At 38.9% G+C, this 27,785-nt stretch overlaps 2 protein-coding genes across 4 annotated transcripts; one reads left to right on the top strand and one right to left on the bottom strand.

Annotated features, from left to right (window-relative positions):
* Positions 1 to 1,548: 1,548 nt before the first annotated feature.
* Positions 1,549 to 4,667, top strand: LOC146697133 (perforin-1-like). Of its 2 annotated transcripts, XM_085475655.1 has the most exons (5): positions 1,549 to 1,608; positions 1,839 to 2,114; positions 2,287 to 2,558; positions 2,758 to 2,899; positions 3,019 to 4,667. In XM_085475655.1, the coding sequence occupies exons 2-5, from the start codon at positions 1,845 to 1,847 to the stop codon at positions 3,904 to 3,906; spliced, it is 1,572 nt and encodes a 523-aa protein (XP_085331781.1). In that variant the 5' UTR covers positions 1,549 to 1,608; positions 1,839 to 1,844; the 3' UTR covers positions 3,907 to 4,667. The 2 variants fall into 2 exon arrangements, with proteins under 2 accessions (XP_085331781.1, XP_085331782.1); XM_085475656.1 differs by lacking the exon at positions 1,549 to 1,608 and having other exon boundaries at positions 1,837 to 2,114.
* A 991-nt stretch (positions 4,668 to 5,658) lies between these two features.
* On the bottom strand, positions 5,659 to 21,301 carry smarcad1a (SNF2 related chromatin remodeling ATPase with DExD box 1a). Of its 2 annotated transcripts, XM_085475654.1 has the most exons (24): positions 20,809 to 21,301; positions 20,074 to 20,212; positions 19,824 to 19,968; positions 16,236 to 16,305; positions 15,868 to 15,962; positions 15,532 to 15,633; positions 14,852 to 14,930; positions 14,478 to 14,728; positions 14,070 to 14,381; positions 13,483 to 13,679; positions 12,372 to 12,462; positions 11,981 to 12,080; positions 11,661 to 11,720; positions 11,287 to 11,362; positions 11,005 to 11,140; positions 10,764 to 10,895; positions 10,257 to 10,352; positions 9,800 to 9,917; positions 9,562 to 9,677; positions 8,844 to 9,032; positions 8,627 to 8,745; positions 7,900 to 8,082; positions 7,598 to 7,707; positions 5,659 to 6,766 (listed from the first exon to the last, which is right to left on the bottom strand). In XM_085475654.1, exons 1-24 carry the CDS (start codon positions 20,912 to 20,914, stop codon positions 6,705 to 6,707), a joined length of 3,084 nt encoding a protein of 1,027 aa, XP_085331780.1. In that variant the 5' UTR covers positions 20,915 to 21,301; the 3' UTR covers positions 5,659 to 6,704. The 2 variants fall into 2 exon arrangements, with proteins under 2 accessions (XP_085331780.1, XP_085331779.1); XM_085475653.1 differs by having other exon boundaries at positions 14,070 to 14,728.
* Positions 21,302 to 27,785: the final 6,484 nt, after the last annotated feature.

Genomic DNA, 27,785 nt, shown 5'->3' with positions numbered 1-27,785 from the left:
GTCCAGATGAACAAAATCAATCTTTTGGAGTACAAATCTAAAGTATCACATGTTTTTTTTTTTTAAATGTTGATACTTTCTGTCTCTAAGGCCTACTATAAAAACTGGTGTGACTCTGAAAGTGCACTAGAGCATAGCAGACATTATATGGATCAGTCTTTATTTTATCATTGTATTGATTAATGGTATTTCTCTAACCATGTAGACTCCCTTTAGAAGGCAAACAAGGTTCACAACTCCCACTCCAAACCATTTTTAATCAGTCATTAACATTAGTCAAAGTCAAAGTCAGCTTTATTGTCAAAACATATGTACAGCTCATACACAGGAACTTGAAAGTGCAGTGCTCCCACGGACCTCAGTGCTTCACTAAAACAACATGAAAGATAAAAATCTTATATACACAGCAGTGTCCATCACAATTCAAGTGCTGGTGGGCCAGAGTTCATGTGAATCTGGGACGGGGTAATCAGTGAAGGCCGACATTAAAACAAACACAGGATTATTAGAGAGATCGAGGTCAGATCTTGCTTGTACATTTGCCTCAAATAAAACATTTAATTCAGTTTTACTTTATACTTTGTCATGGTCAGCAAAGAAACAGCCCTCACAAAAGACTTACCTAGATCAGGGTGTGTATGAATTTTTTTCATGATACAACAAATGAATTTGTGCTAGATCTTTGACCTGATACAAAGCATATTTAACTGGAACTTTATAGTATACCTGCTTTATAGTTTGTATAGTGTAAAGAACAAAATTTTAACAGTGAAGGGAACTTACACTAGGAAAACTTGCATAAATCTGTGGCACCACACAAAATATTCTTTATTCAAATATGAACTGAATACCTCTTACACTGAATGAAACCTTTTGCATAAAGACATGTTTCTCTCCTTTGTCCTCACTGAGAAAAAACCACAAACACGCCACCCACATCCAGAAATAGACAGTGGCAAAGCTGAGCTCATGGTTTTGGTAAGGTTATCAGCACACAGACAGGCCAGCTCAGACATTATGTGAACGAAAGCACAGATTCAGTCCAGCAGACATACACCCGTGCACTGTACACTCACATGTACAAACATACATAAATACACGCCCATTTCCCGTAAAGACTGCTCAGACCACTGTTCATCTTTTCTCTCGTGACTACACAAAATTTCCCTCCCCCACAAATGCACATGCACGTGCACAGACATACAGGGCTGTGAGGGATTTACAGAACTGGGTCTTGAGAATAAAAACAAACCCGCTCATGCTGAGGAAATTGGGAAGGCCTTGGGGTAGAGAGGGAGAGAGACAGAGAGGGAGAGAGCAGCATAGCCAGGCAACTCCCTCCATGTTTTTTTTAAAAGGCAGATGATAGACCAAAGTGTGCACGCAGCAGGCTTCCAGCACAACCTCTCAGCAACGCTAAGGCTCGTCCAACCGTGATTTTATTTCCAGCAGGATCGAGACGTCAGCTTGAGGTTCCATTGTTCACAGCGAGCTGTGCAATCAACGGTGCAAATAAGGAGGGGGACTTAAAATCAAGAGATTTATTTTGGCTGTGGAAAAAATACTGGACAACAACGAAACGTAGAGGACAAAGAAAGCTAGGACAAGGTAAGAATGTATGCCACCAATGTGCACATTCTCAGCTTTAACAAAATATCTGTGGCCTGATTACAGCTTATATATTTAAGAGGATTAGAAGCTCATCTGCATTTACATCAATAAAAAAAATGACATTTTCTTTATTTCAAAGGAAAATAACTCAGTTACAAAAATGTGCTTATACACAGTAACCATTAATATCCACTGACTCCCTTTTTTATCCCTCACTGTACCTTTAGGTAACCATGTGTGCAGGAGGATACCAGCAGAGACACATTTTCCTGTTTATGTTGGCTTTGCCAATTATGCTGGAAGACTGCAGTGTCCAGGCCTGTCGGAGTGGCACAGGGTCCCAGTGTGAGAAAGCTCCTTTTGTACCAGGCCACAATCTGGCTGGAGAAGGCTTTGACGTGGTGCGGATGCGTCGGACAGGAGCATATGTCATCAATGTCAAAGCCCACCTAGCTGACAACCACACCTGCACACTGTGTCCGAACCGATTCCAAAAAGGAGAGGTGAAAACATGAAACCTACTACTTAACCTTCACACTCTTTATCAGCCTCAAGTTCATTCCTTCACCCTGTTTTTTTCTGTACTTTCCTGCATTTTTCCTCCCCCTCAACTTCCTATATTTTCCTCCACCACCTGCATCCCGCTCCACTTCCTGCCTTTCATCTGCTCCACAGATTCAGAGACTCCCAGCTTCAGTGCTTGACTGGCGTCCCTTCAGCCGCTGCTCTAAGCAGCTTTCCAGTGCACTTCACCACTCTGTGGACTCCCTGCTGCGCAGCTCCAACTCGCTGGTTAACAACAACTGGGATTTGGGTTTGAGCCTTGACAACATTGGAAAGGCAGTTCTGGGAGGAAGCCGCTCAGATTTGGCAAAGTTTGCACGTTCGCAGCACAGTGTGGACAAAGCCACTTTTGCCATTCATGAAATCAGTTGCACCTATTACAGGTAAAGCAACACAGGCTCATCCTTTCAGTTGTATGTGTTACAATTGAAAGGATGACCTTGATTACAATGTGAGAGAAATGTTTACTTTTGGAATTGTTGGACTCAGTGGACTGAGCTGCTTATCGTCCCTCTTACAGAAAAGCAAGGTTCAATTGCTGTTGTTTCATGATTGAACTCCACATGCCTTTTGTTTTTGCAGCTACAGGCTGGCTGATCATCCACCGCTGAGTGCAGAGTTCACAAAGCATCTCAAGAGACTCCCACAGAGTTTAAACACAAGCCAGAACAGAGCCCTATACAGACGTCTAATAGACACTTATGGAACACACTATATACACCAGGTCAGTGAAACTTGTTGGATACACAGGGGTTTAATGCTGCAATATGTAGGCTGTGGAAAGCATTTCTGGTGCAAAATAATGGTGATGTTATAATGCATTCTATTACTGTTTTGTGTTAGGTCCAGCTCGGTGGTAAGGTGAGGCGAATCACTGCCTTCAGGACCTGCCTGGCCACCCTGAAGGGCTTTTCAGAGGCAGAGATCAAAAACTGCCTGAATGTTGAACTCCGTATGGCATTGGGTTTCCTCCCGGCCAATGTATCTTTCTCCAACAGGTGTGACAGCCTATTTAAAGGCAACATGAGCATGGGCTTTTACCAAGGCTTCATGACCCATAAGATTGAGGTTACTGGAGGAGAGAGGTACTTCCCTGACATCCTCTATCAGCAGGACCCATCTGAAGCCTACCACAGCTGGATGAACAGCCTTCATGAAAACCCCGATGTGGTTTCTTATGCCATCTTCCCTCTGCATCACTTGGTGGAGGATTCACAAATCAGCGCTAATCTGATAAGGACTGTCTCAGAGTACATAAAAGAGAACCAGCTGAAGGAAGACCAACTTGGTTTCAAGAACTGCTCACCGACTCCCAACCTGGACCATAACTGCTGCCCTTTAAGGGCTGGTAGAGGAACTCTCCAACTGGAGATTCACAGAGCTGCAGGCCTGAGGGCAGACACCTTCACAAAAACAGATGCCTATGTGAAGATCTTCTACAATGGCATATATGAAGAGACTGACACGGTGATGGATGACAATGACCCGATATGGAATGCCACCTATGACTTTGGCTCGGTGGAGCTGGGTCAGGAGTTGAGGTTTGAAGTCTGGGATAGGGACGTGCTTTACAATGATATTGCAGGGAGGTGTATTGTGTTTCCAGAGCGAGGAATTCATTCCTTAAGCTGTCAGCTGCGCAAAGGGGTTCTCTATTTTACCTACAGAATCAACTGTGATGCTCACTTGACAGGATATAGGTGTGGACGATACTCCCCCAATGCTGAGTAGATTGGGTATGGATTTACAGTAGTGCAAAAGTCTGTACCTCATTTCTTTTTTTCCTCCATATTTTGCTATGAAAACAGGAAATAGGTGCAGCAACAAACATTACAAGATCAACATTTATTAAAAAAAAATCTAAGACAAAATAAGGGTTTGTACATTTGTAATGAGCTTAAAAGTCAATATTTGGTATGACCAGCTGTAGTCTTCAACACAGACTGAATTCTGTTAGACAAGCTTTCTTGTCATTTTTTTTAAGTAGCCTTCAGAAGTAGATCTCCAGGCTTCTTGAAGGACATTCCAATGCTGTACTTTGTATGTTGGCTACTTTTTGCTTTGTTCTCTGTCAAGATGATCCCCAGACTGCTTCAATAATGCTGACGTCCAGATTCTGATCTATGACTGAGCGTTTGTGTTTTTCTATCCATGCATGCTTTTACTGCATTCATGGATAGAATATTGTCATGCTGAAAAATGAAGCTGTGGCCATTCAGATGATTCCCAAAACCACTGGTTCCAATGCAGCCCCAAACCAAGTCAGTTTCAACCATGTCTTACAATGGCTGTGGCTGTTAAGACCTGTTGCTTTTAATTTTCAGTCCAGTTCTTGTGTAATTGGCCACGCCCCAGCCTTTTATCTTTCCCTTACTTGAACACTCCTCGACAGCCATTTTTCTCTTAAGACCATTTCTGATGATGCTTCAGTGACTGGTCGATGGATAAACTGGAAAAACAGATTTCTCTCTCAGATACCATCTATGGTCTTTGACTTAAGTCCTCCTATTTTTAAGGACACGCTGAACACCATGCTGAAATATGTCAAGTTTGAACAGTTTTTAACTTAAAACTGTTTCTTTGCCGAGCTATCTGTGCATAGACAGTACTGGAATAGGTGCTTTTTATTATGCTTGAATAAGCCATGGGTCAGTGCTGCATGGTACAAGGTACAAGGACTGGACTTTAAATGAGTGATCAAATAAAAACAAAGACACTTTAAAAATTACAATAAACTCTTGGAAACAAAAAGGAATTAGATATGGCTCAAGACTTTTGCACAGTACTCTATATAATCATTTGGTGGTTCTGTTTTCCAAGACATTAAGTCCTTCTTGTGATTTGCCTATATGACAGAACAACTTGGTAAAATGTGCACCAAAATGGTATTTGAGCACATTTTTACAGGAACAATTTTTTCCTAATTTAATCTGACATGAATGCATTCTAATGATATACATATATAATGAATGATAAAGTGTGCCATTGTACATTATATTGTATTGATACATTTTGATAGCCTACTTGTTGTTAGTCTTCTATATACATGTCAGCAGCATTTTTGTATAAACCAAAATTAAAAAAACAATTGAATCAAGACATTACCAGTTTCATTTTTAAGTACCCTTGACTTTTCTTAAGCCTGTTGGAACTGTCTACATCAGAAACAAGGTAACAATACGCACTTATACAAACAATTATTTTCTGAAAAAATATCAGACCTCCCAATTTCAGTTTATTAATAAGTTCTTATATTATTGCGCTGTGATTATTTTGGCACTCTTTCATTAGATTAATCAAAGAATCCTTTACAGTTTCTCCAAATGAAAAATTGGAAATGTAATTATAGTTCAGCAATGTATACTACTACAGACCGTTACCAACTCTGGCCTTTGGGAGGATCTTTGTAATCTCTGATAATAATAGTTAAAAAGAAATTGTCATTGGCTCCCTCTACTGGTGCACTGTTATAGACACCACACAAACAATTATTCCAATATTTATTATTCAGTTTTAACAAGAAACTAAAAAAAACAAACAAACATACACATGACTTAGTAAAAGCTTTTACAGTAACACTTTTACAATAACAACACATTATCTACTTATACAGTACACGAATGCGGCAGCTGCTTCCTTAAATCGAAAAGTCTTCTCTCGGCACGATAATTAAAGGAGTAGAAACAGCTATGAAAGAAATTCAAGCACCATAGGTTTTTTCTTACATACCAGGATAAGAATTAAAATATCTGTATGCTTGATGCAGTCTGCCTTTCCTAAATATGTAATTAGAAGATGACAACAGGATGAAATGTAAGACATTACACTTAACACTGACAGAGTCCATATGCATGTGATGCAGCCACAAATTTTAAATCAGAAATGGTAGAGGAATTTAATGTGAACAACATTTTCAGTATACTTGCTATGTGAACTGTATTTCTCTGAACACGTAAACACTGTATGGAACGGCGGGTAAAAATATATCCACCATTCTCCATGCTCGAACCTTTTTCTTTAAGTCCTAGATTTTAAAATATTTCCTGTATCAAAGTTTGGCAAGTAAGCATCATTCTCCTTACCACCATGTTACTTTTATCTGAATGGGAGCAGTGCAACACTGCATATGTTTAAACTTAAACGACACTTTAATTCTGTCAGACCAGTGTGATAGTGTACTTTAAATACTTTTTTATTACTAAAGATTTAAAAATCACACTCTTTCAAGTTTTTACTGCTTGGTACACTTACAAAATGCAGAGGCTAAAATGCAGTTTATACTGGTCGTGTAGTCAAAGTGAGAGCAAAAACTGTGCGTATGTAAAAACTGTTTTAGGCACAGCTGCCATGTCACACTGTAAATCTGATCTATTGGATTTCAGTGTTTGCATGGCAGTTTATGGTTTACAGCAGTTCTCAAGTACAGACACAATGGTGTTAGCTCAGTCAGAATACTCAAGTCTTCCCGAAATCTCAGGAGACTCCATACAAATGCATTTGTACAGTTTCAAGTTTCACATGTTTGTGTATCACAGTCCCAGTGAGGCTTTGATCAAAGATGCCATATCCTCAGGTATGGTCCCCTCATCACCTAAAGGACAAATCATTTGTTAGCATTACTTTTGCATTATCCTAACCAACTTAGCTATTCCAGTTAACAAAAGGCAGGGTACACACTGCAAAAAATATCTACATTTTCCTGTGATTATCTTCTCAATCCTCATTGTTTGCACTTCACCTGCCTAATAATGTTAATCAATTTCCCACATTTTTCACAATAGAATCAGGTTAATCCAATAACTGCTCCTGGAATTCATGCACTTTCCAAACAGAAAAACCCAATAAAACGTGGACCCAGTTTTAAAGTCAGCTGGAGTTTTAGCAGAAATCAAAAGCAAATATTTACAGATGTAGACACTGCAGTCAGAGGCTTGCAACCTTTATCTGACAAAAATATGTCGTACACATAAGCTAAAGATAGCGGCTGTGGTGTTTAAAAATGTCACTCAAAGACAGAAAGAAGAAAAATAGAGTATCGATTCGGGTGCTCACACAGAGAAAGAGAAGTGTCAGATGGCCAGACAGTATTACTTGCTAAAATAAAAATTCAAAGTGTCTGCTTGCAGAGCACAGACATGAGTGAGGGGCAATAATCTCTCTGACAGATTTGGTACTCGTACAAAATTTGCAGGAGTTTATTGTGAAAGCAGCTGACCATGTTTAAAAGAACAGAAGCACACTTTGGGCCTTAAAGGTTAGAACTTCTTAATGAAATCCTCACTACTTTTTTTTAAATGTTTTGAGTATTTTTTTCATGTTTATTTTAAAAACCGAAACAAATGCATTTATCTAATCGAATTTATCCACTAGAGAAACCTTCGGTGAAAATAGGTACAGCACATATCTTTAGATATCTCCTTACTTTGTTCAGATGAGATCATGTCCTGCTCCAGCTTTAGTTTCTTGTTGCCCAGTTGCAGGATGCAGTCCTCTATAGTGTCCTTACTGATCAGCTTAATCACCTGTACAGTTCTGATACACAGAAGTAGATCCATCACTACACACTGCATGTGTGCAATCATACTAACCACAGAATTTCCTCCCAACAGAACCTGCATTGATATTGCAAAACACTTTTCTGCCCAGTAACTGACATGATAAGGCACAATCACAAGACATTGTTGGGTAAAATACATCTAGGATCGTACACAGATTCCATCTAACCTGGTCTGGCCCACACGGTGACACCTATCCTCTGCTTGTTTGTCATTGTAGGGATTGCAGTCGATGTCATGTAGAATCACAACGTTAGCTGAGGTCAGGTTTATGCCGAGGCCGCCAGCACGGGTTGACAGCAGGAACACAAATATGTCAGGGTCTGTGTTGAACTCATCAATCAACACAATCCTGAAGGAGAAAGAAAACCATTTAACAGCTACAGGTGGGTACAAGCTGAATTGAACAGACATTGCTTCCATTTTGACACATTTTTACCTGATGCAACAGCTAGAATAACAGATGTGCTAAACTTTTCAAACAGCTTAAACTTTAACAAACACTTCTGCAGGATTTAAGGTGCCTTTACTGTAATGTAATATCTGATGTTGTTGAAGTTCCAGTCAAAGTGTCTGTATAGACATCCACATGTGCACAACGTGACCTTTTAGATATTAAATTTAAATCATGTTACAATTTTATTCTACTGGTTTGCAGAACATAGAATATAACTAGAATCTAAGGAGCTTGGGGAAAAAAAGTGACTCAAAAGAAGTTTAAAGAAGTCTAGTCGCTTTTCTTTCCAAGCTCCTTAGATAAGCATGACCTATATGACTGAGAACCGCAAGAATGAAGTCCAATAAATAATTTTAAAGGAAAAGATTTAGACCTAATAACATCAAATGCTTGATGCCTTGTTAGCTACAATGATCTTATTTCAATATTTGAAACCCACCTGTCCGCTATGGGTGTGGATCCATCCAGTCTGATGTAACGATGCATAAGATGTTTCAGCAGCACTTCCACAATATCAAGCATCATGGTGAACTGACTGAATAATACCACTCGGTCCCCCTGTATGACGACAGGAAGGTTGTGCTGTAAAAAATCTTAAACCTGTGCTCCAAAAATCAAAAACGTAGAACGAAATGGTTCGGTATATTTCTATCTACCTTCTCTTTAAGTGAGGCCAGCAGCTTTGTAAGGTGGTGGAATTTTCCAGAGTCAAGCAGGAGATCATTTTCAAGCTGGTAGGAGCTGATAGTGGAGTACTGCTGGCACAGACGATTCAGCTCAAAATCTGACATCACCTCCATGTCCTCCTGTATCAGAACAGGATCTGCATCATAGTGTGTTGGCTCCTGAGGAGAGAGAAAAAGAGACGACCCAAAATGTATGAAAATGTACTAAATCAAAGTCCAGCATTCAGCTAGTCAACAGCGTACCAGGATCCAAAAAATGATGATGGCAAAGAAATCTAAATGTTTGGTGTTGTGAGCCAAATCTGCAAGCTAAATATCACAACTTGAAGACGTTTCTGGATAACAGAATGAAAAACCAGAATGTCAATAACTTCAAGATTCAAAGGTTGTTGTAATGTGTGAAGCAGAGAAAGTGATGTTTTCATGTCATTGGTTGTATTGAACTAATGAGAATCAAATTCCCTTGAAAACCACCAAAAGTGACATTGAACTTGAACACTATCAGCAAAGACTTATTAGGTGATCACTGTGTGCAAAAACAAGGAGTCCTCCAGAACATAGTAGTGATTCTTCGGAAATGTGGACGGAGGGCTCACTGTCTTAGCATGAGCTAATCGATAATTCAGCCAACAAGACAAACAAAACACAATAAAGAACACAAACAGTGGTTGTCGGGGAGTATCCTCACCTTGAGCATAAGCTTGCTCATGGCTTTTAGTTTTTCAGTGGTGTAGTACTGTCTATGAAGCAGAGGGTGGTTGGCCATCTTCCTCAGCTGCATCATCACATTACACAACTCTCGCTCTGAAGAGAAGATGCATGTCAAGAATTATTAATCAAACATTGTTCTATATTACTGTAAAATAGTATCCCGAGTTATACTAAAGAGCTCTAATTCCACCCAGTTCATTTAATGTGGGGCTTACTTTCGCCATTCGTGGTGGATTTGAGTTTTTGAAAGAGGTTCTGGTACAGACCCCGCTGCTTCTCACTCATTGAGCAGAACTCCACAGTCTCTTCCTTTGCTGGAAGCTGCTGAAGGACCTTGGGGGGGGGAAAAGGAGCACCATTAGTTAATTAGTACATATAATCCCTGTAAATGTGTATGATTAAAACTGTTTGTTAGTTTTTCCTGGAAGCTTATCTTTTAGCCCAATAGTCATTTAAATAAGATCAACTCCAGACAAGAAGGATTTTCATAGAAAGTGTATGAATATTTATTTAATTCTAACTCGATTATTACTTGAAGTTCATTACTATTAAGAGTTTCACACATCTTGGGCAAAAAAAACGAAAGCTGTAATGCAGGCTTTCATTCCAAATACTTGAAATTCTCATAATACTTGTACAGTACAAATGTGCAACTTTCTCAGATTAACTGACCTCGCTCTTGATCCGTCGGAGGATGAAAGGTTTCATGATGAGTTTGGCCTGAGAAATACGATCCCTCTCGAAACGACTCTGCTCTTCATGTGATTTCTAACATGCAATGTAACAAGCAATTTGAGTCAGGAGACAGAACAACAGAACACGCTACTACTAAACAGATTTTGCATGTTCTTCTTGCACTGTTTTAACCTGTGAAACAAAAGATCATGACATTTGTCTGTAATTAAAGTGAAAACCAGGGGACAATGAATAATCAGTTAATTTCAGAGGCTCAAGTTTATTTTCAAACCCTGTTCCTTGATGCAGCACCTGTTTTGGTATTTGAGCTGTTTTAATCACTCAAATTCTTATTTAATAAGAGAAGACATGACCGACTACAGTTTAACATAAGAAGATAGAGAAAGGAGTTGCATTTTCTTGTAATTCTGGAGTTATTTAGTGCTTAAAAAGTACAAAAAACCCCACTTCTGTCAAAACAAAATCGACTTGACAGACACTTACCATAGAAAACATTTTTGAGAGCTGGGAGGTGGAGCTGGAGAACATAGATGGCATGATGAAGTTCAGAAGAGACATCAGCTCTAAGAGGTTGTTCTGTAACGGAGTTCCTGTCAGCAGCAAGCGATGCTCTGCCTACAGGGAACCAGACAGAAACCGAACCCCGTTAGGCGCAACAAAGAAAAACCACAGTGGTGTTAAAAAAAAAAAAAAAAAAAAAAAGACTACACAGAGGTCAGCTTACATTAATAGCCATAAGATGCCGATAGCGCAAAGAGTTCATGTTCTTCAGCATGTGGCCTTCATCAAAAATGGCATATATCAGCCGCAGCTTACGAAACAGGCTGCGGTCGCTGTCGTTTCCTATTGCCAAGTTATAACTATAAAGAAACAAACAAATGAAATAAAAGCAAAGGTATGAGTGAAAAGTTTCTATCGTTTCCTCCAGGAGCTCATTCTTCACTGCACTAATTCGATCTCCTGGTAGCATGTTTGCTAAAATGATGAGTGATCTGTGTTTGCTTACGTGGTCACAATGACATTGAAGTCAACATCTCCATTCAGGATGTCATGTTTGAGGTAGCGACGATCTTCTATAGATCCTATACAGAATAAAGGAACACAAACACAATGCTTTGTTTACAAACTGAGGAAATTAGATTTTTAAGCAAGGTCAGATACAAACATTCTGAAGCAAAAATCAAATGCACAATTTAAAAAAAAACTTTTAATTGTGCAAGTGCACACAGCAGACATGTGGCATCCAGCTAAACTTCTAACAATCACCACAGATTATGCATATTTACATGTGAACATCATGCTCCACAGAACACAAATCCTCGAGTTCCTAAAACTGTTTCAGTTAATTTTCTAGCAACACTTAATTAACTATAACCTTACCATAATAGACGAGAACTTTGAGATCTGGACACCAGAGTTTCATCTCTCTGACCCAATTATCTACAAGACAAATTGAAAACAACACAGGTCAGAAATAGTCATTTCTTTAGGTTTTATGTAAATAAAAAGATTCAGATAGAAATATTGAAGTTTGTACCATAAATGTTAATGAAGATAAAAATCTGTGTGTATATTGTTCTGTTTCAATTTTCAAGTTATAATTTCAATAAAGTATCTATCTATGTGGACTATTATTCAAGCTGAAAGATTACACGGTATAAAGTGAAGTGGCAAAGCGCGTGACATGTGGAGTTCATTACCCAGTGTAGAAGAAGGCACAGTGATGAGGTGAGGCCCTTCAATACCATTCTGGTACAGCTGAGCTAGAAATGCTATAGCCTGGATAGTTTTCCCTAAACCCTGCAGGTTGGACAGTGAAAGAGACAAAGCGATACAATCAGACATGAGACACGAACAGTAGCAACAGTGTTCAAACACTTATGTTTGAACACTGTTGTTTCTCAACAATATTAAGAACAAAATGTTGACCAACTGCACAAATCAGTGCTCTCTTGCCATTTTTAGGCTAAAACAACACATTTGCTTTAATTCAGTATCCATATTTATACTTTTTGGGAAGAAAAAAACAAACTTATACAAACTTATGTCGGATTTAACATTTAACAACAGGTCCCAAGCTTATTGCCTCACCATTTCATCAGCAAGGATACCGCTCAATTTGTGTTCATGAAGAAGCAGCAGCCACTTTAGCCCAATTAGCTGATAGGGTTTCAGCTGGAACCTGAAGAACAACGATAATTACAGACTGAGAAAAAGAACTAGGTCTGTCTTTTTTCCCCCAAACACACCCTGCATGCATAATTTATGGAGAAATGATGAAAAGCTGTTATAACAACAGTTATGGCCAAGTTCATTCTGAGGTCACAAATCACCTCAGTCTTCCTACATTGGTTCCTACACTGTTTGCAAATTCTGCACTTTCCTTCCAACATTGGAGAGTTAAGTTAAAGATCGTTCAGCTTTCACTCAGTAGCAAAAACATTCAGACATTTCTTTCTAATACTCTGCACATCATACTCGCTTGTTTTTTGTATCACATTTGCTTGTCTTATACATTGAAATGACAACAGAAAGCCTCCTTTATCAAGTTACAAAATATTTTTTAAAAGTTCTGTAAAGACATTTTTAACAATCTTGTTATAATAAAGAACTGATTTTTTTTATTACGAAATTTCAATTTTTTTGGTTACAAATTATTGAAACAATCGACAGTTTGCACAAATATCTTGAACTGACCTTCGTCTTTTTATAGAGATACATTCAACAATTGTGCAAACAAAAACCCATTAAAAAAATATAGCATGAAAAGTACAAACAGTGACATCAGTGGAGACATTTAATTTTTTAAACACTGTTTCACTTCAGCTCTTTATATGTTGTAACTTCATTCTTCCCCATGGCTGACAGATGAACCAATAGCAGTACATGTAAGAGCGGCCCACAGACCGGCTATACCACATATTTTTGACACTTGCCCCAATTTGACAACAGACACTCTCTGCAGATAGTCTGAAGCTCCCCACAACAGCCCACATGCTACCACCACTGAACTATTATTTCCCCATTATTCTTTAACACAGCCTGAACTCTCGGAGACAGTTTTCTTTTAATTTCTAGAAGTACGTTTCAGAATATTTACTTTGAACCCTTGCATTAGAATCTGATGTTGGTCATACTACACAAAAACTTAAGAAATTTAAGATGGTTCACAAACTGTTTTCAAGAATTACACTGTACTCACTGGGTGTTGAGCACTGTGGGCTGTTTCATGGTTCCTGTCCCTTTCTCCATCACTTGAGTGACTTGTTTGACCATTTTTGATGAAATCGTCTCGCATTTGCTCATCAGCCCCAGGACAACCTTCCTCTCCTTGAGGACGACTCTGCAGCCCGCCAGCAAGTCTTCTGAAAGTCCATTGTTCTTATTGAGAACATCAACCTGGAGGAGAAAAACATCAAACAACAATTAACATGACAAATAAATCTGACTAAATATAGAGAGGAGTCATTACTACTCTATTTGTACACATTCTGATAAATCTTATCCATCTTTGCATATTTACCCTCTGATGATAGAGGTGTAGAGAAAAAGAAAACTATTGTGATAAAACTATTGTGCTGAACAGAGCATGTTATCTGCAGAACAAGCCAATACAGCATAAACAAAAGGTTGCATTCAGTCAGATGATTTCAGACTGTGAATACAGCCCTTTGTTTTTATACCTCTTTGGACAAAAACTCTATCAAACTGTTTTATTTAACATAAATAATCTGCTGGAAATCTATTTGTGGTTTCATGCTTCTTGTTTAGAAACACATGGCCTCTTACCAAGCTTTTCCAGCTTTTAAAGGGTCTCAGTTCCACAATTTTCTGTGCCTTTTTAATGGAGCACCCAGACATTAGTGACAGTTCGTCTAGTGATGCATCCTGGAAGAATGCAAGAATCTCCCTCTTCACTTCTGTCAAGCCTACTTTAGAGTCCAGCTCATCATCTGAATCCTCAAACTCGCTGCTTACTGGGTCTTCATAGTCGTTTTCGCCCTCTGAACTGACATGTTCATCGGAGGCACGCGCCTTCCTCTTTCTCTCTGCCGCCTGCTTCTTAGCTATGCTGGTTCCACTGGCAAATCTGGACAAAGTCTGGGCAGCAGATAAAGAGGTAGAGGACTTCAGCGAGGAAGAGGTAGTAGTTTTGTTGGCAGAGGATGATGAAGCCGCTGGACCAGATTTTCTTACAATCCAAGAAGACAGAGTGGCACTTTTCTCTTTGGAGTCTTCGTTGTCTTCCAAGTCAGAATCATCTTCACTGTCCATTGTATTTTCAGAATCATCTGTACTGTCATCCTCCGTTTCACTGACATGGTCTTGCCTCTTTTCAGCATTTTTCTGGTCTTTTCGGGGCCTCAGCTCTCTCTTTGACTCGTCTTTCTTCTTTGATTTGCTGGATACCTTTCCTTCTGACCCATGCGAGCTGAAACTTGTATTATCTAATATCAGAAAACAAACGGAGGTTTCAGAACCAGTTAAGCACTTCAACATTAAATTGAAAGTACATATAAACTGCTTGTTAAACAGTGAAAATATTCAGATGACAGCTGTTGTGTTTGCACCTGTGTCTGAGAACATCTGTAGAACCTGCAGAGCATCTTCAAAATTAAAGTCATGTTCCTGCAGCACCATCCTCAGCTCCTACAACACACAGACTACGGATCAGTCGTCAAACTAACACAAAACATTGTTTCAGAAACAGCTGTAATTTTGACCGACTTCCTTTTCTTACTATTTTGTGTCGATGTAATTTTCTTTGAACTCATCAGTAAATGTTCAACTACATCTTCTCCACCTTTATACGGTGCTTAATACATTTATTAGGGGATGAAAACAAACATTTTAGAAATCTTGTTTTAAACAAAAACTTTCACTTAAAGACATTGTACATACTGGTGGATAGACCATTGTAGAAGGCAGCTGTGGTAAAAACCATACACTTGGTCATGGTCTAATAAATTTGTCAAGCACTGTATGTATATTTTAAGTTTACTTGTTGGCCTTCTAGGACTGTGGCATGTAAAAAAGAAGGCAGAGCCAGAAGGGGAATTCCCAGGGTGGAATTGAACCAGGACACTACAGCAAGGGTTGCCTTCTCACCAGCCGAACTAAAGTGGCACATTGACACATTTACTTTTTACTGCAGTGTTGCAGGCCATTTTATACAGTTTTTGTAACATATTTTTTACATCAGTGGAAATGTTAATTGCGACATTGTGAATTTAAGACGTCTCTCACTCACCTCCTTGTCCTGGTCAGGAAATTTCTTCTGCAGTCTTCTGACCATAGATGCCTGCTTCTCCCAGCTTGGCTCTTTGTCCTCATTTTCTTCCTCATCAGAGGCCTGTCCGTTAAAAAATGCAATAAAATTACCATTTTAATTTACAAAAAAACAAAACAAAGCAGGAGTCAGTTCTTGTAAACCACGCTTTTGTTCTGTTTAAAAGAAAATTAAAGTATTCCCAGTGTTCTGTGCACACTGTTTTCATGCTGTATCATGACTGAAGTCACCATTAGTGTCGCAAAGATGCACAATTCTTCCCATTTTAAACTATTAAGACACAGTTAGAAGGCTTACCGCTGATGGTTTTGTCTTCTTGCTAGGTTGAATCTCAACACTGTCTTTAGAGCTGCTGCTTCCATCCTGCTTTCTCTTCCTGCTTTGACTCGGGCCTGAGAGGACAAAACAGACAGAGTTCCTAATAAATCTAACTAATTAAGAAACAGATCTATCTACTTTAATCACTTTAAGAGGATGTTATTTTTACAATAACATGCTCATATATTTGGAATAATTATTTTTCACACCTAATAATTGCTTCTTTTTTTCTTTTTACTCTTACTTACTCTCTATAGGTTTAGATTTGGTATATTCTTTGTAGAACTAAAGATTTCCCTTTAAGTTATAAAATAAACCTCAATATGAAAAGTAAAATAAATACTTACCTTCTTTATCACCATATTTTAAAAGGCAAGCAGCTACAGCCCCATCCAGTGTGCTTGTACTTTCAACGATCTGAAAGGAAAACCGAACGGATCATCTCTAATGAACAGTGACTACATTTGAAGTGGCTAATATATAAATACAGTTTTCAATCACCATTATAAATATTACATTTGGGAAGGGTGCTGAAAAACCAGGCAGCAGGCTGGTTCTGATTTTTAAACACTAAATAATTTCTAAAGCAAACATAAAAAATATAGAACTTATTTTAGGTATTCTCTATGAAGAAGTTATATTCAATGCTAGCAGTTTACAGGCCACACACAAATTTAACTAAAGTAAATGAACATGGGTTAAAGAAAATCAATCGTAAACATTAGTGGGCTGATTATTTACTGAGCAAAGAATTAGCTAAAAAAAAAAAAAAAAAAAAAAAAAAAAAAATGTAGCCTGAAATGGACAGACCATTGAGCTCTTATTGGCACAAAAAAACCCATTCACCCCTAATGTTTTATACTTGGCAACTGGCATTAATGCATAAAGATACTAGGGCTTCCACAAACGATTATTTTGATAGTTGACTAGTCACCAATTAATTTTGCGATTAGTCGGCTAATCAGATCATGCATCCATTGGACGTAACACGTACAACTTATTGACTATGTGCACGTTAGCATATGCTACTTCCGGTGCGGAAACTGCTGTGGGGAGCTTTGTTTCCGGTGTCCAATTCGCGCCTGGTTTACGGTCCAAAACAAGTTAAGCAAATGAATGAATCAAGCGGCGATTTACATTTCTATAGATGTCTTGGGCATTTACCCAATATACTGTATCTGTAAATGATGTTCATCGACTTGTCGATATTTTTTCCCCCGCACCTCAGAGCAAAAGAGAAAAGGGATTCAAATTAGGGCTGGGCGATATGACCCAAAATTCATATCTCGATATTTTTTAGCTGGATGGCGATATAAGATATATATCTCGATATATTTTTTTAAAGCCATAAAGTAAGAACAAAAAGAGAGTTCTTAGTCAAAGCTGTGTCCCAGATGTCACACAGGCACTTTTATTAACATAGAGCAGATGTACATAAAATTTACTCAAAACTAAATTATGAGCATTTATTAAATAATAATGCTCCATAAATAAAAGAAAACAATGTTGTTTTTGTGCATAACAAAAAGCTCACAAATGTGCAGTCAAAATGTAAACTAAAAGACGCTGAGCACAATAACAAAGACAGATTTCACAGCTGCTCTGTTCCCAACTTGTACTGCGTGACTGACAGCCTGGAGTTTTTAAATCCGCTTCGCAACCACGTCTCTTAACAGGTGCCATTTATGGTCCTTATACACAGGGTAATATTACGTTGAAGCACAGTACGTATCACTCCGCGAGGCTCAGCCGTAATGCTCCGACAATCCATCAAGCGGTGCAGCTCCGTAGCTTACCAAAGTCATACTAAAACATTTTTTGACAGATTGCTGAGCGCCGTGTTCCACATAAAATCGGTTCGCGGCCATCAAGCACAACCAGAATTCATACATAAGGCGCGCTGTCAACTTTTGAGAAAATGAAAGGATTTTAGTCCGTGCAGCACCTCTGGGCTGCATGGCGTTAGCGTGGTTAGCTCGTTAGCGTGGTTAGCTAGCTAACACACTGACGCCGTCCAGCCCCACGCACGGGGCGATGCGCAGTAACTCGTTAACGGAGATTTGCCGTGTCCATCTTGTCGCTTCCTGCAGGTGAAGCGATGGGGGAGGAGGGGGAGTTGTGTTCAGTGAAGGAGAGGCGAGGCCGAGTAACGTTGCGTAAAGACGAAAGTGGACGAAAGAGAGGCAAACTTGTGGCTCCACAAGTATAATTATAACGTAACATAGACTATATCGATATAAAGGATATTGTCACATCTTATATCTCGTATAAAAATATATCGATATTTTTTAAAAACTCGATATATCGCCCAGCTCTAAAAATGTTATATTTCTCAGCTGTCCCTCGTTTATCGTGGGTGTTATGTTCTAAAAATAATCAGCCATAGGTGAAATCAAGTAGCCAATTTTATTTTTTGACGGTGCAAAACATTTCGTGGACATACAGTACTGCACTTCAGAGTCACACTGCTAGCGATCGATGCAGCGATTGTGTACTGTACAGGAGAGACGGCACGGAGGAGATCGTCTGCAGCGATCAGGACGCAGGACACAAGGTGACGTAAAAAAAATAAGCATGCAAACTTGCACTAAAAAATCTGCGAAACAGCGAGGTGAAATGTGAACCGTGTTATAGTGAGGGACCGCTGTAATTTTTAAGGTAAGTCACAACATACCCTTCGTAAATACTAATGTATAAAAACCGTTACCAGCAATCATTCATTTTTGTGTGGCTTTTTTCACGGTTTGTTAACATGCTGTGTATGTGTGTACTTGACTAGCTGATCTTGACATAACGGGGGAAACATCTGGTTTGACTATTCTTCCCCTGTAGTTTGAATGCTGAACATTTGCCTGTTTAAATCATAAGACCAGTCACTATACAGAGATGTGCTTCTGAATGTGGACGATGTGTCTTCTGCTGCAGTGATGCAGTTCTGCTTGTGTTGAGTGATGTAAACAACTGATCGATCTAAACTCTTTAAACGTCAAAATTGATCATTAGATTTTTTATGACACAACAGTGGTGAGTGTTCCCACCTTCTGCTCTTTGTAATTTAACGCGATCTTTCTGTTTTGGACATGATTTTGGAGTATATCTTCGCAGTAGCGATTGACCGCAAAGTAAAGCTACCGGAAATGTACAACCCCACATCCAGTCTCAAACCAGGAAGTTAGCATTTTCTCGTGCACAGGGTCAATTGAACCAGCATGCATCTGCTCTTATATAACTATCATTAGCTTACAGCTTTAAGTGTTTAAGGTATGTCCTAACTAAAAATAAAGACAAGATGGTAGTTTATTAAATTTTCATGAAATTTGCAGATTGTTTCAGCTAAGTTTAATAAACTCCTTGCTATCTAAAATATAACGGGACACCGGAGTATATTCTCGAGCATCTCACACTTCTGATAATCAGTTGTCTTCTTGACATTTATTCAGCTGTGTAAAAACTAACTTTAATCTCAGCCAAACCGATTTAGTGCTGTAAATCGGTTACTGCCGAAGTAGTGCTGTCTTGATAAACTGAGCAGATATTTGAGGTTTACACAGCTACATTCTTGTCTGAACATATATTAAATGTTTATTTTGTGACCCAGAAAGAATAAGAGTAATATTAAAACTAACTAGCTGCCGCCATTGTTGGAAACTGAGCTGGGTTGTGCTATGAATTCTGGGACAGGGCTACTTCTTCTTCTTCGGGGTTTAACAGCAGCTGGTATCCTTGTACATGCAGTGCTGCCATCTTCTGTTTCAGTCCGTTATTACACTCTTAAATCCTACTTCTTATTCCTGCGTCTGTTGTGATCTTACAAAGCTTCAAACGACAGGTCGACTATTAAATCAGTCGTCAACGATTTTGATAGTCGACGTAATCGTGACTAGTTGACTAATCGTGGCATCCCTAAAAGATACAAAACTTTTATTGAAACTCACCTCCAGCGCATCCAGTCTTGTCAGCTCAGGAAACATCTCCATTAGTCTGTTCAATTTGTCATCCAATTCATTGTCCACATCCGTATCATCGTCCACATCCGTATCATCCAGCACTACAATTTGGGATGCTTTACCAGCAGGCTTGCTATAAAAGAAAGATAACAACTCTAAAATATGCAGTGGATCAGTGAATGAATGCATACATTTGGGGGGAAAAAAATAATTACTAGTTATTTTAGCATATACACACTTGGAGTTTTTTGTTAACGACATCTTGGTTTTTGGTTCAGAAATGACTTCATCCTCCTCTAAATCAATAGTAAAGACTTCCTCAAAAACAACTCCTCGGGCGACGGATTTTGGTGGGGCTTTGACAGGCTTTGTCTGAGCTGGGGGGAAAAAAGACAGCAGAAACATGTTGGTAGATGTTTTCCTAACAGCAGACAAAGAAATTTCATTCGATATATTAAAATTAATGTTTGCAGGAAAAATACCAGTGAAGAAGACCAGTGATACTACAAATTGTATGACACATGTCTGCTTTTACGTTTTTCTTGGCAAAACATGGAACATAACCACATGCATGGAACTACTTGAAGTTAAAGAAGGTGGATATGAAAAGGACCAAATCCTGAAATTATGGTTGACTTGTGAACCCTGGTACACAAGACATCATCATAATACTGAGCTTAGTGTTTGTATGCTGCTAAAAGATGAAGATTAGACTGACATCACCTCAAATCTCTAATAGGATTTCTGAAATGGCTTAACAATTGTTGTCTTTTATGCTGTAGGTGTAATATTTGATTGTGTAAATGGCCAGCTATAGATTGAAAGAATTATTTCTAAATATCTACCTCAATACTGCTGCGGGGGGAAGCCATGCTGAGCTGTTAAAGTGATACAGGTCATGCTAACGATAGCATTTCAACACATCTAGCTATCAGCAATGCAGAGCTAGCCTTTACATGTAGCTGCTGGTTACCTGGTTTGTTCTCCTTTTCAGACTCTGGACTTTTTGACCCGTTAACCTGGTCCTTGCTGCATGCCCTCTCATCAAAACGGAACCGGTCTAAATTGAAGAGACTCATTTTACCAGGTCCTTTATGTGCCTAACAGCGGCACTTCTTTGTCTCTTCCTACTCAGCCGTATTTTTTTCCTGTTCAGCCGTACGAAGCACAACGTGATGCACGATGTGAGTCCGCTAACTAGCACCAGATATTAGCATAGAGGGTAAGAAAGCTGTGTCACTGCTCCGTTTTTAACGGCATTAGCTTAAAATTGATCGGTAATGTCACACGGGTTTTGTAACAAAGAAAGCGGTTAAACTCCCGAGTTATGTATGCTGCATCCCTACTATACCCGGTTTCCCGCGAACTCCCTCGGCCCTGGAGGAATCCGAGCCGGCACAGCTCATTGGTAAGAGGAAGAAGTGGGCGGAAACTCATCGGTAAGTCAAGATGGTACTCTGTAGCATACTTCCGCTTTCGCTCACATTGAGTTTTACAGGGCTAATGGTAATGTAATGAGTGTCAGCGTCTCATCGCGAACATATGAATGCATCCGTGAGGTATCACGGCGTTTTCCTTTCCACTAGTGGGCAGAAGAGAAGGAGGTTCATTATTTTCACGGCAGTGTTGACGTCGCTTATGAAATCACTGATGTATAAAATTACACACCCGGTAGCACTTGTGGGTAACCATATCATTTGAATGTATGGATCATTAACTGCAATATGCACTTTGTTTCAAATTGTCTGGGTATGAGCTAATTACAAAGATACAGACATGTCTTTCTAAATTGTAATTACTATGCAATTTACAGGTACTAGCCAAGTCCATGAAATTTGTTTAGAATGGGGTCGTCGGTTTTTACAGAGCGTTGACAATGAGCAATTCTAAGTAAATCGTGGTGCAATATTAATAATGATGATAACAATAATGATAATAATAATTTCCATCATGAACATCAAACTGCTGGATGTACTGTGAAAACAAATAGCATTGCATGCCTACAGGGAATGCCTGTTTTTGTGAACCCAGATTTGTCTTGGAAGGATATGTTCTGTTTTCATTAATGTATTTATTACCATCAAAGCAATAATAACTTATTTCTTCTGCATTTAACCATCCAACACGAGAACTCTTAATGGGAAATATAAATATAAATTTATATTGGGAATATACATTTTTTCCCAAAGTCTTCTAAATACAACAAATTTTCCTGCTCTATATGCCATTTATCCCCAGATAATACCCAATATGTAAAATCTGGCTCTGTCAGGAGAAGGCTCTTATCCCCTGACTTGACGCATGAAGTCCTTAGAAACTCTTTTTTTCTCTAAATTTTGCTTTTAAGGAGCCAGACTTTATTGTATATTTGAAATTGTGCTTGAGTGCTCTAGGATTTCTGAAGAGCTTTCAAGGTTTTTATTTGGGCAAAGGCAGATTTTCCACTCATTTTTAGTTCAGTCCTTCCTTCTACCTTACCATTTTCAAATGAATGGAGTTTTGTTGTAGTCGTTTCTTAAGCCACTTAACACTAACACAATGGCTTGACCAATGAATCATTCAAGCACAAAAACACACCTAATTGCAGGCATGAACGAGTGTTCACATAGCAGACCATTTAGCAAAGAATAGCAAAGCATCTGATCAGGGATGGCTTCACTTTTCAGCATGACAGTGAGCTCCAACACACTGCCAATGCAGTAAAAGCATACCTGGAAGGAGAGGCCAGACCTCAACATTATAAAAGCAGTGTGGGATCATCTTGAACTCAAAGAATGTTTTTTTTCTAATTTACTTAAGTAGTTTCACACAACTATGTTTAGTAACTCATATGAAACATCTTAATTTTGACTTTATTTATCTGTTATTTCAGTTAAATACTGTAAATACTCAATGCCTTTACATTCACTCAGTTTAAAAATTTAGAGTACAACAGTCAATTTCTTTGGAGTTACTCAACACAGTTGGGTGGAAACATTTGAAATAACCTTTTTAATTTTACTTAAATAACACAAATAACTTAAGTAAACTTAAAAAAAACTCATATGTTAAGTAAATCCAACTGAAGAGGATATTTTAAAACCAACAATAGTGAGATTTCATTGTGTGTGTGTGTGTGTGTGTGTGTGTGTGTGTGTGTGTGTGTGTGTGTGTGATACCAAAGCCTGTTACATTTGTACAAACTCTGTTCTAGCTTTATATCCTGTATTTCCATGTACTGTACGGTTAGCAGTGTTTCCATGAATTCCTGCAGCTATTTTCCCATCTTCCCAATGAAAGGGGTGGCTCAAGACACATTTAGATCAAATGTATTGATGCATTTTTGCAATAAATATACAAGATGTTTAAACTTATTTTGTCCTTATAATCTGATAAATATCCCGTTACTCAGCAACCAAATCCCCCAGAGTTTAAAAACGAAAAAAATGAAAAAGTGCCAAACACTGTCACACATTCACAGATCAGCAGGTGGCAGCAGATACATTTTTTTTGAGATGGGGTAAAGGACTACAAAGTTTCCTTCACTTCCTTTTGTAACTTCAGCATCCTCTGGAGGTGTGTTCTCTTTGCTCTCATTTAAGTACCACTTTGGGAGAATACAGTTTGTTCATCCTTATATATTAAAAAAACCTATCATTATACAGTCCTAGAACTGTCAAACTAGTTCTTCTATATTAAATCTCTGTGTGCAAGGTACAGCCCATTTTAATGGGCGCAGAAACAATAAAGTTGTTAAAGAAATAACAACTTTATTGTCAATTGCCAATTTTCTGGCATTAGATGAAGATCACAGTGATAATTTAAATAACTGATGTATTTGTGGAAACTGATGTATCTGGTGTTTCTTTTTTGTTGTCAGATGGATGTTTCAGTATCTGCTATGCTACAGGAGATCAAGAAAGGAAGAATTGAAGCATGCTTTGTTTCAGTTCAGAGAATTCCACCGGTTCACTTAAAAGTGATACTCAGACGCTTTTAAGTGATATTACTTAGCAGTAACTGCAGACCATTGGGAGCGGAGCAGGCACTCACCTGTTATTGGTGTGTACTTGAAGCTATTTTTATGTAAGGTAGCATAATAATAACAATCATCAAGTGAGTATTGGGCTTCTGCAGATTTTTTTTTTTTGGTTGACAGGTTATTTAATCAGCTGACCTTTGCTGCTGCTCTCTCTTAAGCCACATAATTCAGTATATTAACATAAGTTACATAAAATGTCATGCCTGTTTAAATGGTAAGTGGCCTGCATTTGTAAAGCACTTTACTTTGTTCCTGAGGACCCCAAAGCGCTTTACACTACATTTAGTCGTTCACCCATTCACACACTGGTGATGGGATTGGGGAAGGATATTTGGCATGCAGCCTGGGATCGAACCACCAATCTTCTGATTAGTGGCTGACCTGCTCTGCCACCTGAGCTACAGCCACCCCAAACCCGAGCCAAGGTTTAAATAAAAAAATAACAAGGGTGTTATGTTCTCTCTTATAACTTAACTGCTATGGTAACAACACCTTTTTGTTGAAGTAACTTACGTTATTTAACATGTTTTGCAAGGGCGCAGGCATATCAATGCGCACATACACCACACTTGGTGTTCTCTATTTTATAACATAAAGTAGTACCACTACACAATATATTGCTTTTACTAAATACATAACAAAGGGAAACTAAAGAGGGTCATAAATTCAAATTATATTGGCTGTGCAAATAAAATATATAAATTTTTCTTTTTAGTCCTGCACTTTGTAGATGTTCTTTGTGCACTTGTCTCACAGCTGGCTCAAAGAAAGCAAAGTTATTTATTTCCATTACAAGTTAAAAATGTTGCTTTCTAACAAATCTTCTCACCTAAGAGAAGCAAATTTGTGAAGCAACAACAACTAAGATTGAGCTCTACTGTAGTTCCTCAACCATCCAACTGGTCTGCCTTCCTCCTGGGCAGTCACGCACACACGCACGCACACACACACACACACACACACACACACACACACACACACACACACACACACAGAGCTTGAATCAGGTTGTGGTTTGACAGGATGTGGTGACAGATGGATTTAAACTGTATTTCATGTGCAGACTGTGTGCACAGATTATGTGTTAGAGATGGTCTGGCTACATGTCAGACAAACATGTCTGCAGTAAAACCTGATTGAACTTTGAATGTTCTTCTAATGACACATCACAAAACACTTTAAAACACCGGCCTCTTCCATAAACCCAGTTTTCACCAAACCTGGCAACATGATGTCACTACACCTTGCGTCAGAGCAGTGTTGATGGTTACATTTGGTCGTCTCATCATAACACCTCAGCAGCCAGTACAGCGCCATTTTGCCGCCTTACTGTCGCCCCCACCATTGTCATGGAGACCATGTAAGTTATAGCATTGCTTGTGTGTATGTGTGTGTGTTTGTACTCTACCCAAAGCACAATAGACAGACTGACATAGAGTCTGATAGGGGTTGTGACCCTTCACAGCAGGATGCTCAAACTGTGGCTCCTGGCTTCTCCTGTCTCCTGGTCAAGGTTTGTGTGTATATGTGTTCGTGCATGTGTGTGTATGCGTGTGTGTTTGTACTTTCCATTAAAGTTAGAATGTTTTTTCCTTTGTTAGTTTTGCTTTGTCAGGGTTGTTATACATGGGCTTTTCTACTATGTATTTATCAAACTCAGGATTGCACACAGATTCAAAAATAAAACAAGCAAGCATGTCGTGTTTCCACGTGTGAGGCAAGAACCATTTGTACGGTATGTTTTTGCTCGAGTTAATAAGCGAAACAAAAGTATGGAAACATACACAGAGCAAAAGTGAAGCAAGTGATATGACATCCTGCTGCTTTAAAACCAAATTATTAATGTAACAAATACACACACACACACAGATAATTTGCTTGCACTTCTCATACTGTAAATCTAAATAGTGTTTATGTTCTCCTGTAATATGTGAAAAGCTTGCATCCACATATTCGTTTATGAGGGCCTGTGTCAAGTGCATGTGTAAGTCCACGCCTTACATGCATGCCCGCGCGCTCGTTGTGTGTGCACTTTTAAGGTTGACCCATCCATGATGTCCCAGTGGACTTGTCACAGTGTCTGTCACCACCCAGTCACCATGGCGCCCAACTTGGCCGAGACCCGACGGCGGCAAGGAGCACCTTGTCACCCTGGTAACACGTCTGGGATGTAACCCCCCCACCCCAACTCCCCCAAGAAATGCAGGGAGACACACACACACACACACACACACACACACACACACACACACACACACACACACACACACACACACACACACACACACACACTCATTGAGTGTAGGACATATTTCATGTTAGAAGTAACTGTAACAATCAACATGAACTGATGTGAAAACACTGAGAAACAGATTCTAGGTTTCTTTTTTGCACAAAGCCACCAAACATAATGTTAGCACTATCTCATTGTGATGTGGCTATTGGTTTTAAACAGCTTATGATATTTCAAAACAGTTTTGAAGCTCTACTAACATTCATTTACCAAGTTCCACACCACAGACACTATAATACATTTGTGGAGCTGTAGATTACTCTCATATATCCAGCTCTGTCTATACAGCCAACCCTGCACAGCTACTGTATGTTCAATTAACAGAAGGTTTTCCATTGATGTTGTATAAAAAAATGTGCCGCCTCAATTTGCCGCCACAATGCTATGCTTACATGAGCTTATTTAGCAAATTATTGTTATTGTGTCATAGCCAGCCACTGGGTACTTTATGCAAGTTTTGCTTTAGGAAACTGAAATAAGTGAAATAAGTCACCTAACCTTATTTGTTCCTTTGTGGTTGCTACCAGAGATGCAGTGTATAAAAAGAAATACCAACACATGCGAGTGAACAGTATGCAGTGAAAACCTTTATGGATGTGGTGACTCTTATTTCTGCTGGGAAAACTTGTCACTATTACATTTTGGTATAACTGACATAAAGTCAAGGTGACCACAACTGTTCTATAAAGAGAGAAACTCACACATATCCACATTTGACACGTAGAGGGGTAAAAGTTTAATAATAAAAGAGTATCACTAACTGCGTATCTTACTTTCACTTTTGGCAAACAATATCAAAATAGCCTATAAGTCAAGTTTAGCTTATGCTCATGCACCGGGAAACAAACAATATCATAAAGATTTTTTATGATATTTCCAAAAGGTTAGCAGACAAGACTGTGCAGTGCATAATAACTGCAACCAATAAATATGATTTCCTGGAAAAAGGTGGCCAGAATAATTTACAGTGACATAAAAACACAAACCAAGAAAGAAGACAGGATTTGAGGACTGCAGCAATATGCTTTTTATGGACAGCATTTGGGTTATTAAAACATATCCACTTGAAAATCTGCTGTCAGAAAACTTATAAAACACTTTACAGAAAAAACTGCTTTTGTTTAGTCATCACTCATAACCTCTCTCTCTGCAGGCAAAGCGAAACAGCAGTGGGGGAGAATTCCCCTGTTGCTGGCGGTGATGCTGCGGAGCAGCGAGACAACACACCAATCACAGAGAGACAATGACTGATCCTCCTGGCTGCCTTACAGAACATCAGTCAAACAGAGCTTTGTTAGCGCTGCATTCCTCTGTATTGTCCTCTTTGCACTCCGTTAATGAAACATTGTTAATTAGATCTGTGTCAAAAAATGAAAATATATATTGCTACTGTAATCTCTGCATTTGCTTTGTAGCGATAGCGTCCCGTTATTGTGTTTGCCTGAAGTGTGGCACAACTAAACGGTGATTTTCCTTCCTTTCAGCGGCTGCAGTCAACTCTGATGGTTCTGTCACATTATTGCAGTGTTTTAATTAAGCAGAAGGAGACATGCAGAAAGACAGGCGGACAATGAATGATCCCCAGGCTGCCTTATACGACGTTGTTCAGACAGAGCTTTGTTGGCGCTCCATGCCT

The sequence above is a fragment of the Copadichromis virginalis genome, linkage group LG12, assembly GCF_057382275.1.
Source record: "Copadichromis virginalis isolate Kocher_CV1m ecotype Utaka linkage group LG12, C_Virginalis_male_GT1.1, whole genome shotgun sequence".
NCBI lineage: Eukaryota > Metazoa > Chordata > Actinopteri > Cichliformes > Cichlidae > Copadichromis > Copadichromis virginalis.
This window is presented reverse-complemented; position numbering and strand designations above follow the sequence as displayed.

What these genes read in the sequence shown, in the direction of transcription:
- smarcad1a (XM_085475653.1), bottom strand. Translation starts at nt 20,914, where the DNA reads ATGAGTCTCTTCAATTTAGACCGGTTCCGTTTTGATGAGAGGGCATGC. An exon ending in AAAATATGGTGATAAAGAAG is followed by an intron (nt 15,963 to 16,235) that starts GTAAGTATTTAT and finishes TTGTCCTCTCAG; the next exon opens with GCCCGAGTCAAAGCAGGAAG. An exon ending in CACCGTGTGGGCCAGACCAG is followed by an intron (nt 7,708 to 7,899) that starts GTTAGATGGAAT and finishes TCTGTGTATCAG; the next exon opens with AACTGTACAGGTGATTAAGC.
- LOC146697133 (XM_085475655.1), top strand. Translation starts at nt 1,845, where the DNA reads ATGTGTGCAGGAGGATACCAGCAGAGACACATTTTCCTGTTTATGTTG. An exon ending in ACCGATTCCAAAAAGGAGAG is followed by an intron (nt 2,115 to 2,286) that starts GTGAAAACATGA and finishes TCTGCTCCACAG; the next exon opens with ATTCAGAGACTCCCAGCTTC. An exon ending in ATCAGTTGCACCTATTACAG is followed by an intron (nt 2,559 to 2,757) that starts GTAAAGCAACAC and finishes TTGTTTTTGCAG; the next exon opens with CTACAGGCTGGCTGATCATC.